Source organism: Apteryx rowi, unplaced genomic scaffold, assembly GCF_003343035.1.
Source record: "Apteryx rowi isolate R43461 unplaced genomic scaffold, aptRow1 scaffold_0, whole genome shotgun sequence".
NCBI lineage: Eukaryota > Metazoa > Chordata > Aves > Apterygiformes > Apterygidae > Apteryx > Apteryx rowi.
In genome coordinates this window covers 11,575,133-11,589,043 of record NW_020447195.1, presented here as the reverse complement: position 1 = coordinate 11,589,043, position 13,911 = coordinate 11,575,133, and the positions used below count along the sequence as shown (strand labels likewise).

The 13,911-nt window shown below is 44.7% G+C and overlaps 1 protein-coding gene across 3 annotated transcripts in view; it reads right to left on the bottom strand.

Annotated features, from left to right (window-relative positions):
• TM9SF4 (transmembrane 9 superfamily member 4) overlaps positions 1-13,911 on the bottom strand; it is a 16,332-nt gene extending 2,421 nt beyond the window's left edge. For all 3 annotated transcript variants that reach the window (XM_026057703.1, XM_026057710.1, XM_026057718.1), the window contains exons 1-17: positions 13,892-13,911; positions 10,102-10,215; positions 8,152-8,251; positions 7,553-7,721; positions 7,343-7,472; positions 5,926-6,049; positions 5,173-5,291; positions 4,863-4,974; positions 4,294-4,364; positions 3,704-3,836; positions 2,987-3,068; positions 2,826-2,901; positions 2,402-2,485; positions 2,020-2,195; positions 1,591-1,654; positions 864-983; positions 206-295 (exon numbers count right to left, since the gene is read on the bottom strand). In XM_026057703.1, the coding sequence (XP_025913488.1) occupies positions 206-295; positions 864-983; positions 1,591-1,654; positions 2,020-2,195; positions 2,402-2,485; positions 2,826-2,901; positions 2,987-3,068; positions 3,704-3,836; positions 4,294-4,364; positions 4,863-4,974; positions 5,173-5,291; positions 5,926-6,049; positions 7,343-7,472; positions 7,553-7,721; positions 8,152-8,251; positions 10,102-10,215; positions 13,892-13,894 (1,767 nt within the window). In that variant the 5' untranslated portion in view covers positions 13,895-13,911. The remainder of the gene's footprint in view (positions 1-205; positions 296-863; positions 984-1,590; positions 1,655-2,019; positions 2,196-2,401; positions 2,486-2,825; positions 2,902-2,986; positions 3,069-3,703; positions 3,837-4,293; positions 4,365-4,862; positions 4,975-5,172; positions 5,292-5,925; positions 6,050-7,342; positions 7,473-7,552; positions 7,722-8,151; positions 8,252-10,101; positions 10,216-13,891) is intronic.

Genomic DNA, 13,911 nt, shown 5'->3' with positions numbered 1-13,911 from the left:
CTGATCACTCCCCACAGGTGAGCACAGACAGGGGCCTCACGTACTTACAGTCTGCTCTCCTTTGTGAAGGATTATTAGCACAGTGGTCTGGTGAGCTGCCTCGTACTGGTTCAGACTAGGACTAGGCAGCCCCGCACCTTCCTTCTCCAAATCCAACAATCTCCTCTAGAAAGGTGTTAGTTTTATACAATAGGGATAACAATACCTTGTTCACAAAGTAAAAGATGGCATAGATCAGCACATAGAAGGCAGATCCTCCGGACACCAAGAAGGTCCTCCACCACCAGCGATAATCCTGATAGGGTAAAAAGCCTTAGCATTATCCCACAGTCTTCCTTTTCCTGGGTCACCAAGGCCTCTTTGACTCAGGTGACCTGTGAACTCTGAGACAGTGAAAGCATCATCTATTTTCCTCCAAAAGATAACTGCAGCTTGGGGGTGGGGAACTATTTTGTTACAGAAGTAGTAACTGAAGTATTTCCAAACAAAGAGGATGAAAAGTTGACAGTGAAACAAAGCCAGGCCAGCATCATGGCACTTGCTGCAGGAGAACACAGCTCAGCCTCTGGCCTTGCATTTCCCTTCATGCACAGACGAAAGGAAGCTGCTTCTTCAGGAAGAGAAGTCAGCTCAAAAGCATCCTGCCCCAAGCAGAATTTCCGATATGAAAACCACACTGCTCAGCTGAGCAGATATTGAATAGTTTCAACTCTCCTTCAAGTCAAAAGGCGTTAAGGACACTCACACTGATGAAGCTGGGCCACACTACATTTCTGCTGAGAAGCAGCCATACAGTGATCTGTGGTTTTCCAGAAGCAACTGTGCACTGTCAGCTACTAAAACCACAGTAGAGGAAACCTCACCTCAGCACAAAGCTGGAAGTACACCATGACAATGCTGATTTGAGAGCACGATACCACCAGGATTATAAACACCAGGAAGAGAAAGCCGAAAAGGTAATAGAACTGGTTCTCCCAGATTGCCTGGAAAAAAAAAAAAAAAAAAGACACAACGTAACTTTGTCTCCATGCTACTGCAGTTAAACAGCGAATATGAGACTAACTTCTACTAGCTGACCCTAGGAGAAATAAGGGGCCCCTCAACCTCATACAGACAAAGCCTTACATCAAGCACATTTCACAACATGCCTTCAAAAGAATCAGGTTGCAAGGTGCCTGAAGATAGCTGTGAGGTAGGTTGTTCATATCCATTATCTCCCTCTCTGCTCACTGTCCACAGAAAGGTGAAAAATAGGCAGTTGCTGGAAAGTCTCATTGGAATGTTTTAAGGCCAGGACCCCTCCTAGGCATAATGTTACAGTAAGCTTTCATCTTTGCCACTGTTCTTCATATAATCCAAGAATGTTCTACAGACATCTCCAGGATCCTCAACAAGAAAACAGACTGAAGAGATCCATGGCCCAGCTGTCTCTGGGGGCAATACTGAAAGGCCTCAAGGGGAGCCATTAGCCCCTTCAGTAAGTACAGAAATATGACCACACTCCAAGCAGATGTCCCCTCCCTTTCAACACCATATCGGCTTTGGCATGATGGGTATTGTATTCAGGAGCGAAGCAGGTTTAATGCTTACACTGAAAATGAAGAACAATTCAATGAACATGGCTCCAAAAGGCAGAATACCAGCCATGAGAATCCTACAGAATGAGAAAAGAAAATCATTAACAGCACAATATAACTGTCTAGCTATTAAAAGTCACCTGTAACCACACAAAGGCGCTCCTAGCAAAAGCTCTACAGCTTCAGATTACTGGAATAAATCTCATACAAGTGACACAGCTGCTCTTATCTTTTAGTGCATACCACTTCTATATGCGCCACAGAGTCATACCGCATTAAGCTTGTCAAGATTAAGTCTGTAATATTGCATTCCTCATGAGGAATCCATCTGCAATTTGTCTGTGCCCAGAGACTAGCAGAAAGGTGATGTTCAGCAGCCTAAAGAGACTGAGGTTGGGGGAGGGTCTTAACTCACCATATTTCCTAGACACTCATCACTCACCCAACAAATTTATTCATATACCACCTCTGCTCCGGGATCTGCCTTGGAATCTGATTGGTCCGTACAGGATTGTCATATGGCTGTTTGCGAAATCCAAAGTAGTAACCCAGGTAGACCAAGGGCAAGGAGATCCCAAACCACATGCACAGCAAGGCCACCATAGTTGGGAAAGGCACCTGGAACCACACCAAGTGTCACAAGTGAGGCTTCCAGCAAGTTCCCTCACCCTGGAGACTGAAGTCACTGGCCAGACCAACTTTCCAGCTAACCATTGCACTGGCACCCACATTCAGAAAGTTGTCAGGAAACTAAGTAACTCCCTGACACTCCAATCACCCTCCTCCCCTCTCTAGCATGCTTGCAGGATAAAGAGGGTACCTACCGCTCCAGAGGAGTGTTTCCCCCAGATGAAACAGTTCAGGACAAAGCAGATGCCAAAGACTACACCCGGATACAGAGTAGCTGTCTGCAAGAGCAAACACAAGTTAAGAGAGAACATGAGACTGTTATGAACCAGATGTTTCTTCTTAAATGAGTCCATTGCTGGGATGAAGCATCCCTTTTCCCTCTTCTGTTTATTAGTGCTGTAAGACTGCGGTGAAGTACATGGGGAAGATCTTAGACAATCCTCTTGCTTTACTATCACACACACTCTGGTGTCCTCCCTTTCACATAAAGCTACAAGGTCTCAATCCATACCAAATCTCAGGCTGCACCCAGCTATCCGGAAATACACATGGAGCTTATCCACAGATCTCACCCATCCACAGACCTGGCTAAGGAGCACAGCACGCCAGAAGACTTACACAAAAGGCTCCCTTCTTCCACCTATGTCCTTTCAGAGTCCGGTATAAGCGGCCAGCAAAGAATCCACCAAAAACCCTGGATAAAAACAGGCCAAGGCACAGTTAGTTTCTATTCCCTGGGAGAAAACAGTATTGCAGTGGGAAGCAGTGGACACACCTACCCCATGAACATGAAGAGAAAGCAGGCAGTAGTCATCAGCGCACCCCGGCTAGAAGGTGACAGCATCCCCAGCATGGCAACAACTGCAGAAGGTTAAAACAAAACAAAAAAAAAAAAAAAGAAAAGAGAGAGAGAGAGAGAGAGAGAGAGAAGGGGAAAAAAAGAACAGCAGTTCTGATGTACGTGTGCTAGTCAGCATCTGGAGGCCAGGGGCCCTGTTCCACATGACAGATTGCAGCTGCCTGGAATCACTCTGCCTCCTCTACAGATCTCATTTCCCCTGCAGCATAATATATCTACAGCCTCCAGCACCAGCCAGAGAAAGCCACAGCTTTGATCTCAAGCTACAGAACATGCTTTAGCCTCATTTTTCCAGAGAATCGAACAGGTGCAGCTCAGAAGGCAAAGCACACATATGCGAGAGTCCCTCAGCCCGCTACCACCCGGTGTTTCCACAATATCCCTGTCCTCATAACTTGATAAAAGACAATACAAACACAGAAAATAAGGCCTTCATTTAGGAAAGGTCATCTAGAAACTTAGAAATACGCTGAGCACAGGCCTGCAGCCTAGATCAACGTTGCAACAGGAAGTAGGCCTTATCCAGCTTAACTTGAGCGAAGGCGAGCATATGCTGAAGTCAACAGGAGCTACAAATGCCCTTGAACATTGTTCCTCTTCTTGTTACAACCACCCCAACTCAACATGTGCCACTCACAGATGACAATCAGGATCATACAAAAGAGCTGAATCCCAGAACCCAGGAGAGAGCTGAGGATCATAGGATACTGCGGAGGCCTGAAGACATCTCCATGCACAAGTTTCCAACCGGATTCTTCCATGGTATCTTCCTGTAGCAACAACAAAAAAAGAAGGTACTTAGATGCAGTCTGCCAGTGGAAACGAATGTCCTACCACAGCCAGCCTAAGAGGTGAATTTCCCTGTAACCAGGACTTTTAAAGAATTACATCACCCTAGTTAAGAAACCTCTTTCCTCCTAGGCTTTAAGTTGAGGGTCTATACAATCAGTTTAGGCCTGGATTACCAATGCCAAGGCAGTCATCTACAAAAGCATCAGCAGTCATTACTTAGGTCTGAAAATGTCCAAACTGGTGATCTGCCATTGTACGCAGAGAGCCAAAGGTGTCGTGACAGTGCATTACAGAACTGCCCCTCCCATCTTCAGGGCTAGCAGCAAAACTGGGGAAAGGGAAGAGAAAATACATCCAGTTTCTTCAAACTGGATCCCTCCTCATTTGTGCTTCCCTCCCTCTCTGATCCCAGCCCCAAGAGTGAACACATCATACAATGTCATCTTCCTTGTTGTAGTTGGCAATGTCCTTCCGGAGAGTGCGGATGATGATCATGCTGAGAATACCTGAAAACACACAAACTGAATTTGGCTCAGAGGCTCCCAGACGGCCCTACTGCTCTCACGCTGTGCAACTACATGGCTTGCACCAAAATATGCGGTTCTGGCTAGTAGAGGAGGCCTTGAGCATTAGTCATCTCTCCCAGCCTTCAGCAAAGACAGGAGCAAAACTCCAGGGGGTAGGGAAGGCAGCATTCCCGTATGAATAGGGTACTGCGGCCTTCCTGTTTATTCTTCTTAAGTCTGGACATGCAAGATATGCGTTAACCACATTAATGATTCTATCCCTCCCCCAAGTGCCCCAAGTCAAAGAGCAGAAGTAACAGTCTGACCCTACAGCGTACTGCCCGAACTGGAAGGTTTTACATGTGCTAATGCTTGTTTCCTGCCCCTTCTGACAGTTCAGATCTGGCCACATCCTCCTCAGGCTACCTGCAGCTGAAGCTTAAAGCAAACTCCCTGCAGATAAACGGGAAAGCCTTCTTCATCCCAAACATCACTCACCTGAGAGGAAAAAGACGACCACAACCGAATTAATGATGGAGAACCAGTGAATCTGCACATCGCTCATGGTCAGATAGGTGTCCCAGCGAGAAGCCCATTTAATGTCACTTTCCTGAAAGAAAACACCACATGACCAGAAGCCCTTCCGACATCCCAGAAGCTATCACAGCCTCGTGTCATCTTATGCCGGAGCGTTCCCAATGCCTTCCACAACACCTCTGTGATACAGGCACTCTGTGCACTAACTGCCAGCCAGTCAATGCCAGTTAGGGGTAGTTAGTTGCCAGCCAGCTTCCCATTATCCCCTCACCTCCCAATGGACAGAGTAGGTGAAGAGCATCTGATTCTCTTTAGAAGGATCTATTTCCTGAGGGGCAGAGCCTGTAGCTTCGGGCAGGGTGCACATACCCTTCTCATCAGCCTTCAAGTCTACAAGAGAAAACATGGCACACACGAGGTCAGCACTTCCCTCTAAGGCACGAGCTCTCCCACTGACCATCCCGGCCCCAAGTACAAGTCACTGTGCTGCATTTATTCCAAATACTGCAGGGGAAGCACCCATTCCTTTCTCAGTTGCTTTGCAGTTTCCAAGACTTCTTCCAATCAGGAGTGGAGCAGCATTAATGAACCTTTAAGGAACGCTGTGTGTGAGCCTCTCCTTAACTGGAAGGATAAAAGCTAGAGGCTCTGAAGACAAGGATCTAGATCAAGGAACAAATCCTCTATTCCACGTGAGACACTGAGAAGCAAGGCCTCTCCAGCAGGGCCTGCTGCTGCTGCTAGAGGAGTTGCATGGGGCAATATATGATATGCGCAACTTCCCCCTTTGAGATTCCCATTTCATGCTGGGCTCACTGAAGTAGGAAGACTAACTCCATAACTTAAACTTTTAAGTTCTAATCCCTCTAAAGCTATATTGTTCTTATAATTCAGACTCCCTCATTTCTGTGCCACAAGATCTACAGTGGAAGCAACAATTACCACCCTGATGTGTTAGTGGTGTTCAACTCCCAGCCCTCCAAGAGACTCTTCTCCCCGACTCCCTTGCCTAAAAATCTCTCACCTTCCAGTTTAATACTTTGGGGTATCACTTCAAAGCGCACAACCCTGTAGGTGGGCTCCTGGTTCTCTTCCACATCCTCTCTGTGGTAGTAAAGGATGAAGGAGAGGTGGTTGTGCAGGTAGAACTAAAATGGATTGACATTAAATGAAAGTGTTAGCATCCCAAGGGAAGAACAGGCAATGTTTAGAAGCAACAACTGGAGAAAGCAGTTTCAGTGCTGGAAACTGAAGACTCCAACTGCTCCAGATACGTTGTGCTACAGAGCAAGACCAGGCTCTCTAAAGCTTTCCAATGCTAAAGAAACAAAAGGAGAGAACATAGCTGTTGAAAAGGTGACATCTCAACCACTCCAAGCATCAGCAACAATGTTTGAGTCCATTTCTGGCTGGGAGAATACCAATATACTAAGACACATCTCAACCATGCATTCAACGGAGACTTCAGTGGCAGCAAAATCACAGAATCGGGTTGGAAGCACCTCAGTAGTTACAACCTTAAGTTTCCCACCTGCCTTTTCCACCAGATAAATAAACATTACCCAGGTTCTGTGGGGGCTCACAGCTGTCTTAAGCTTGTACTTTCAAAAGGCTTTTATATATATATATATATATCACCTATAAAAAGTGTAGCAACTCTGAACAGGCACATTAAGCTCTTTCATCCATAAGAACTTAGCCTCAAGTGATCAGAGCCATGCACGCAGCTGAACACTTGAGTGCACTAAAAAGATGCATCTGTTAAGTCAAACAACTAATCTTTAGGGCACACAATCACAGAAAACATTTGCAAGAATAGGCATGCTAAATTTTCATTTCCAAATTTAAGCATCTTCCCCAAGATATTTACACGCAGAAAGATGTTCCATTTTGTACAATTTGCCGGCCCCTTTATTTTCTTCCTAATACCACATACCTTTTTCCTCCCCTTCCTTAAGTATGTTTGTTTCTTTCATGCATAAGCAACTGCACTATACTGGAGGAATTCAAATTGCTACCTTCTGAATTGAATCAAAGTTCCAGTCACATCCCAGACAGTTTCATGTAAAAATTAAAAATAAACACTTGACAATTCTCCTCCCCCACTGAAGAGAGCACCATGATTGCTAAAGACTAGCCAGCCTTCGGGGCACCTCTGGGAAGTACATTGCCCCTGCTCTGCTGAGGGGGAACTACTGCATGAGGTTGTCCAACATCATGGGTCAAGCCAGTGCTAGAACTCCTGGTTATCATTCCGGTATTTTAGCACCCGTTCCCCCTCTTCCAGTACAAGATCTAGCCCTCATTTCCACTCTTATATCCACTCTTTATAAAACCCTTGGTTGCATTCCCAACCCTGATGCTCTTTGGTAACTTCTAACATCCTCTGAGACACCCAGAGCTCCTCTAGGCACCCCTTAGACAGCATCTGGATTCTCTACCTTGTTACCGTCCATAAACCCAAGCCTGTATCCATGCTCGAACTGCACATCCTTCTCCTTCTTCTTTTCCTCTTCCTCACGATTTGAATAAAACTCCAGCCGTGTTGCCACAGGGAGGTTATCAGCAATGCTGAAAGCACAGATTTCAGATCAAATTTGTCCACTACACAGAATCCCCACTGACACAAACCCGTGCTTGAGATGACTCACAGATGGACATAGTAATCTTCCCTGATTCGCTCAGCAATCAGCTTGCTCTGCTCCACTGTCAGAGTGACTGGCTTATTAGGAAAGTTGCACAGAACCTCACATTTCTTCTCCACACTCATGGAAACCTGGAAAGGCGTATTTACAATCCGATCTCCCCGGAGAACCTCACCTGGAAAACAGGAAAATAAGGGCAGGGTTGAGGGCTGCTAGGCTTCTTGCCACTCATCCTGTCACAGGTTTTGCAATGCTCTGTATGACTAAAATGCTGAGAGCAAGTCTCCTGTGTTACTATGGATGCCAGCTGTGTGGAAAAAAATTGAAGGATATTTTGGTTATGTTATTTGTCTGACATACCAAGCACTGCTTATGAAATTGGTTACAGGTCCTCCTTTTTGAAAGGTGCTTCTGCATTCTGATACATGAATATTCTAGTTTGCAAACAGCCAGTGTTTAACAAATTAGAGAGAGCAGGCTTTCCTCAAACAGTTTATTAGAGGTGACATTTGCAATTGCCTCTCCTCCTGTAAACATACCCTCACGCAGCTTGTAAGTGGCAGCCTGTTAACTGATGGGGAGCATGCTGTTCAACAGATACGTACCTAGATTCTCAGCCTTGTACGTTATCTTGGTGGGCTGACAGAAAGGCAATGAGTAGTACTCATAGGGTAGCTGGGTTCGTGAACTGGTGAGCTTCACAGCCTGGAGAAAAAAAAAGAACAATTATCTGCATGAAAGAGCTCCCATGATTTCATACCCTCTCTACATCAGCTAGAAGCTGAAGCTCACGTAGAAACATCTTCCATAAAGCTCACTTAGGAAGCTGCAAGAAAGGAGACAGACGATCCTGGGAGAGCTCCTGCTTTCTTCACTTTTGCACAATTTCTAGCTGTACTTTCTCTACACTATGATTTGGTAGCAATTCCTTTATTAACAAAGAAACACCTGTAGAATGGCATGGTGAATTGGTTTCACAAATTTATTATCCAGTGAAGACCTGCAAAACAACAAAGTGCCTGAGAGAGATTCAAGAGCCTCTTCCCACATAGGACTGTAGTTATTGCCTTAAAAAAAAAAAAAAAAAAAATCCAAGTCACACTGGACCTAGAGGTCTGACCTCTACTAATATAAAAAATTGAGCAACTTTCATCTCTGGAAAGAAAGCCAGAGAACCATCAGATTTGAAAAACAATGGATAGTGGCAGAACCCAAACCTTTCAGGAGAGTACCCACAAATCACATGAGATTCAGTTTTTAAGTTGAATAATAACACTCCCCTAAAATAGTACCATTTACACAAAGAAAACACAGAGTCTCCTTCTAAAAGACTGCCTTAAAAAAAAAAAAAAAAAAAAAATCCAAGTCACACTGGACCTAGAGGTCTGACCTCTACTAATATAAAAAATTGAGCAACTTTCATCTCTGGAAAGAAAGCCAGAGAACCATCAGATTTGAAAAACAATGGATAGTGGCAGAACCCAAACCTTTCAGGAGAGTACCCACAAATCACATGAGATCAAACGCACAAGAGAAGTGCAGAGACATACCACATATAGACTAGGCCACAGTTGCTCAGAAAAGCAAGAGCATTTTGTAACGCGGCCAAGTTCATTTATTGGAAGAGCGCTGGCAAACTCGCCAACTTGTCTCATCACCGGAGGAAATATTTGGCTCATGAAATCCCTTTGAGAACAGCCATTTCAATACCCCCTTCCCCAGGGAAACTTACTGTAGCCACAGGCCAGTCTCATTTGCTTAAAAATAGCTTAGGTCTGGCAGCCTGTGGCCAGAGAGCAAATTGTGTTGTGCTTCACGCAGGAGAAGGCAACCTCAGCATCCCCAAGGGTGCCAATTGTGCTGAGACAGAGGCCACATCTTTAGAAAAATAAATGAAAAGGGCTATAAATTGCTGATGTCTGGAAACAAAGCCTGGCTTCCTCCTGTGCTGGATGAGCAGTTCCATCAGTCGCTACCAGCAATACTGTACAGGAACAGCTTTTCAGCAGCCTGGGTTGTAAGATCTATGATGCTCAAGGACAAATGCCTGCACTTGGAATGGGCTTATCGTGGATTTCGCATGACTTGAAGACACAACACATGGCAACTGGGTAGAAGAGGAAATTGTAAAGGTCCAATTCAAACCATTACTTTGGCCTACCATCTAAAGACTCAGTCTCTATAAACACTTTGAGAGTCAGTACAACACAGGAGAAAATCTCTGATTAAATTCACTTCAAAACTAGAGTGAGAAAAAGAAGGCTGTTTTGCCAAGTATAGCAACACCTCGAGGACTTGGTGTAACTACTAACGGAATTAGGAAGAAATAGGAAGCAAGAAAGAGAGTCAAGTTGGGAACAGTAGGCTGAAGTGATGACAGTAACCACTCAAGGGCTGCTTTCCCCCAACACAAATGTTATGGAAAAGAAAATATCCGCCTCAGAATTTTAATAACAGGATCCCAAAGTTTGACTTGACAGACCCACTTAGCTGTTATGATATAAACAAAAAAAAAAAAAAAAAACACCTAGCAGCTCCATCTAAGTTCACCCTACCTTAATTTCCACAGGATCGTTCCGGTGGAAGTTGATAGGAGCCACACCAGGTACGTAGAAAGAGTCTGTACCATGAAGCAATGAGAGCAAAACCAGCAAATATCTTAGCCTTTCCTAAAGAAACCAAAAGAGGTATTAAATTACAAGACAGTGGATACAAACATCAGAACAACATTAGAGATGGGCAGCAACAAAAAGTGTTCAYCCGAGACATTATAAAGGTCATGTGCTCCAGCAATGAAACACAGCTGACAAAGTTAACTTTGCCTTGCGACTCTCATCAAGTCAGCTTCCGTTTTCTGTGCGTTTCCTCAGCTGTAATCAGGAAAACTTTGTCCTTGCTCAGATATGAGGAAGATGTGCTTGATATTTGTAACTTGCTTCATGTATCAGGCCGTCATCTGACTTTTCTACTCCCATCCATCTAATACCCTGGTGAAGAACAACGTAACTCCATGGATTACTAGAGAACAGGGCATTAACCTTGGCACTAGGTTTCTGTCAGCTCTGCACTTCAGGAGTTACCCCCTAGCAGCTTATAAACTGAGTTTACACACACATCTTCCATGAAGCGGTTAGCATAGGGTACGGTTTGACACTGCAGCCGAGCCAGCCTAACAGCTTATTGCATCCAAAGGCATTGCTCACGTCACCTCTCCCCCCTAGTCCATATTCTTCTTTCCCCTCACCCTGTGGAGTGCAATTTCAGCTCAACATGGCAAAAAAGGTCCCCCCCTTTTCAGGGAGTGGGGAGAAGGGTCAAGTTAGAAAGTTGAATCAGTTTGGCACGGGATCCAGCAAGAACCAGATGCAGTATAACAAATGTGGCAGCAAACCCTTTAATTGACTTTGCTATTTCATTAAACTGTGCCATTATCCCAATCAACCCCACGCAGCTTGTACAAGAGTAGTAAGGCTCTGAAATAAAAAACAAGCTTTAAAGAACATTAGATAGCAGCAGAACAGCTGGATTAGAACATCAACTCCAGTGTAATCTCACTGCACCACTAGCTTCAGCCCATTCTGAAGTCAGTGTGCGAAATGCACTATTTAACTACACAAGACCTGGAGTCTGGTTTGGGACAACTTTTGAGCTAATGTTGGAGTGATAATAAAACCAAACGTTGCCTTCCTCTGCACTTCCTCAATAGGGCAAGCAAAGCAAAGCTAGCTTTGGTGACCTACTGCCCTTACGCCTATGAACAGAAGCACTGGCAGTCAAGAAACGGGGAGCTAGATACAGAAGGGACAAGAGAGAGGAAGCGACTGACCAAGCAAGACTGGCTTGGAGTAAAATGAGCCACCAGATTATTGCCTGGTCTGGCTCTGTAGGGCACAGGGTTCAGTGCCTGCCTCTCCCACCAATTAACACCATTTGGGCAGGCCACAGGGGAATTAAACAGAAGTCCAGCCCTTTTTGGCAAAAGTCAGTCACCACACACAGCTGGGGAGGAAAAAACCGACCTTCAGACTCCCAGCAGCCCACGCGCCTCAAGTAGTGCAAAGAGGCGAGACAGAGCCCATCCCAAACTGCCAGTCTAGCCACAGCTACAGCCCTGACAGCAGGGGTCTACGGGGAAGGCATGCRGGGAGCCAGGATCCGGGACCCAGAGAGCTGGGCTGGCAGGAGCCCTTAGTGCCGATACAGTCCTGCTAGCACATTTGCACTGCCAACAGGACAGCTCATTTTGGCTGTAGGAGGCAGATTACTACACTGGTACAATCACAGCTCCCTTCTCACAGTGTCAGCGGAGTACCCTGGAGTAAGTCAGCATACACACAACGTAAGAGGAAACATTATTTACCCTTAAACTTGCAAACCAGGTACAGACAAAAAGCAGCTCTGTTAGGAGGCTCTATATCAGTGCAGGGGAAAGAAAAAAGAAAAAAAAAAAGATAAGCCGAGTTTATTGCCCCCACATCCCCTTCCCATCACAGACTTCCTTACTCTGGGGCTAGTAAGGTAAGTCTGACCCCGACACCAGTGAAAGTCAATAGAACATCTAGAAATAGTGGCACTGAGCAGGATGGATAAAGAGCAGCCAATAAATATTGGATTTTTAACCTAAAATGTATTTAAAATGTGAAGACTAGGAACCTACCTAAAATGTGTTCATACTAAATTATCGGATACATCTTTTCTGCTTACAAGGCGGATCTCTAGAACTATTCTAAGTACTGCTTAATGTAATTACAGCAGGCAAAAAACTTATTTGGAAAGTAACTGGAAAGTGTAAATACAGAAKGAAATTAAAATATTTTTTAAATCGTTTAGACTTAAATACTGATCCAGCTTAAACGATTTTTTTTTGTTTTCCGTACTTACACATTGAGATTTTCCTTCTCTGATCTTGTAAAAGAATGTTTTATGGTTCTCTCTTGGACCAATTAAGAAAAGGTGCCTGGGGCAGGTGAAGTGCTACAAGGACACAGCGTTCTTTTCCTACATCCTGCTCTGCAGCTGTCAGCTACCTGTAGCAATTATCTCATTTCATTTGTTAATGAAGTGCCAGAAAGACACAACGTAACATTACTTAACAAAAAACAAAGCCAAACACACACAGGTGCAATCCTTGCCCTGAAGAGCTTGCAAGATAACAAAGTAAAGACAGAACTTTGGAATGAGCTCAGGAGACAGGCAAGCATGTAGAAGATGAAGTTTTTGGTGATACCTTTGGCAGAAGACAGGCCATTTGCATACAGATGATGATGATGACTCAAAGAGCACTAGGCAACAGAAAAGACCAGAGGTGGACTATGGAAAACATCGCCAGGAAACAAATATTTGTTATCAAGAAATGGGAACATGCTACACAACAGGTGGAGGTSAGCTTTGAAAGTGAAGTTTGAAGGGATTTTCCAAAACAGGTTCTTAACTGGCCAGTTGTTGGACCAACAGCTCAACAGAGCACATTCAGGGTAAAGCCAGGGGCCTTTGTTATGGGGATCTTCCATATTTACAGATGCACTTAATTTTCTCCAAATGAAGAAAGCAGCTAAGCAATGGCAATACGGACACGTGCCAAACATCTGCATAACTYGCGGGCTTGGCCAGGCTGTCATCTCATTTGTGAGATGCCTTTGCTCTAGCTTGTCTTCYACGCAAGATTGAAGGTTGCAGGACTGAGCTTTATCCAAGTGAAGTGCTCTGGTGAGGCACGGACTTCCAGAACACACAGGACTGTGCCTCTGCACTCTTTACCAACAATACACATTTCAAAACACACCAGAAAAATCACTCAGTTGACAGTCTCACATCTAAGATGCCAGGAAACTGTACACTGAAGCAACAAGCAGCGAGACAAGCAAACACAACCCCGAACAAGAGAAAACCTGTGCATAGACAAAAATATCCTGGGCTGACTAAACCTTTTTATTTTGCTACATGCACGCACACACACTTGCAAATGACCCTTTCTTAGGGGAATATTCCCTAAGCGAGAGAAGTATCTACAGAAGCACAATTAACAGAAAGCCACCACAAGCTTTTCCCTGCAGCACTCTGCCAAGGCGCTTTAATGCGATCCAGAGGGACCATCACCAGGCCCATTCAGGCCCAAGACATCCCAGCTCAGAACACAGGCAAACACATTCTAGGGACTGATCGTGTGAAGAAGCCTTCAAACAGCAGCATTTTAAGCACTCTGAACATTTTAATAGGGCTGGCGCTGAATTAGGGTCAGTTTAAGTCTGACTGTTTCAAAATACACCTACAAACTTAGGAAGACAACATAACATTTACTCAAAGGGAGGGAAAAGAATTCAGAAAATAAGCAAAGATGATGAGTACCATCCAAAGYGGGACTTCCC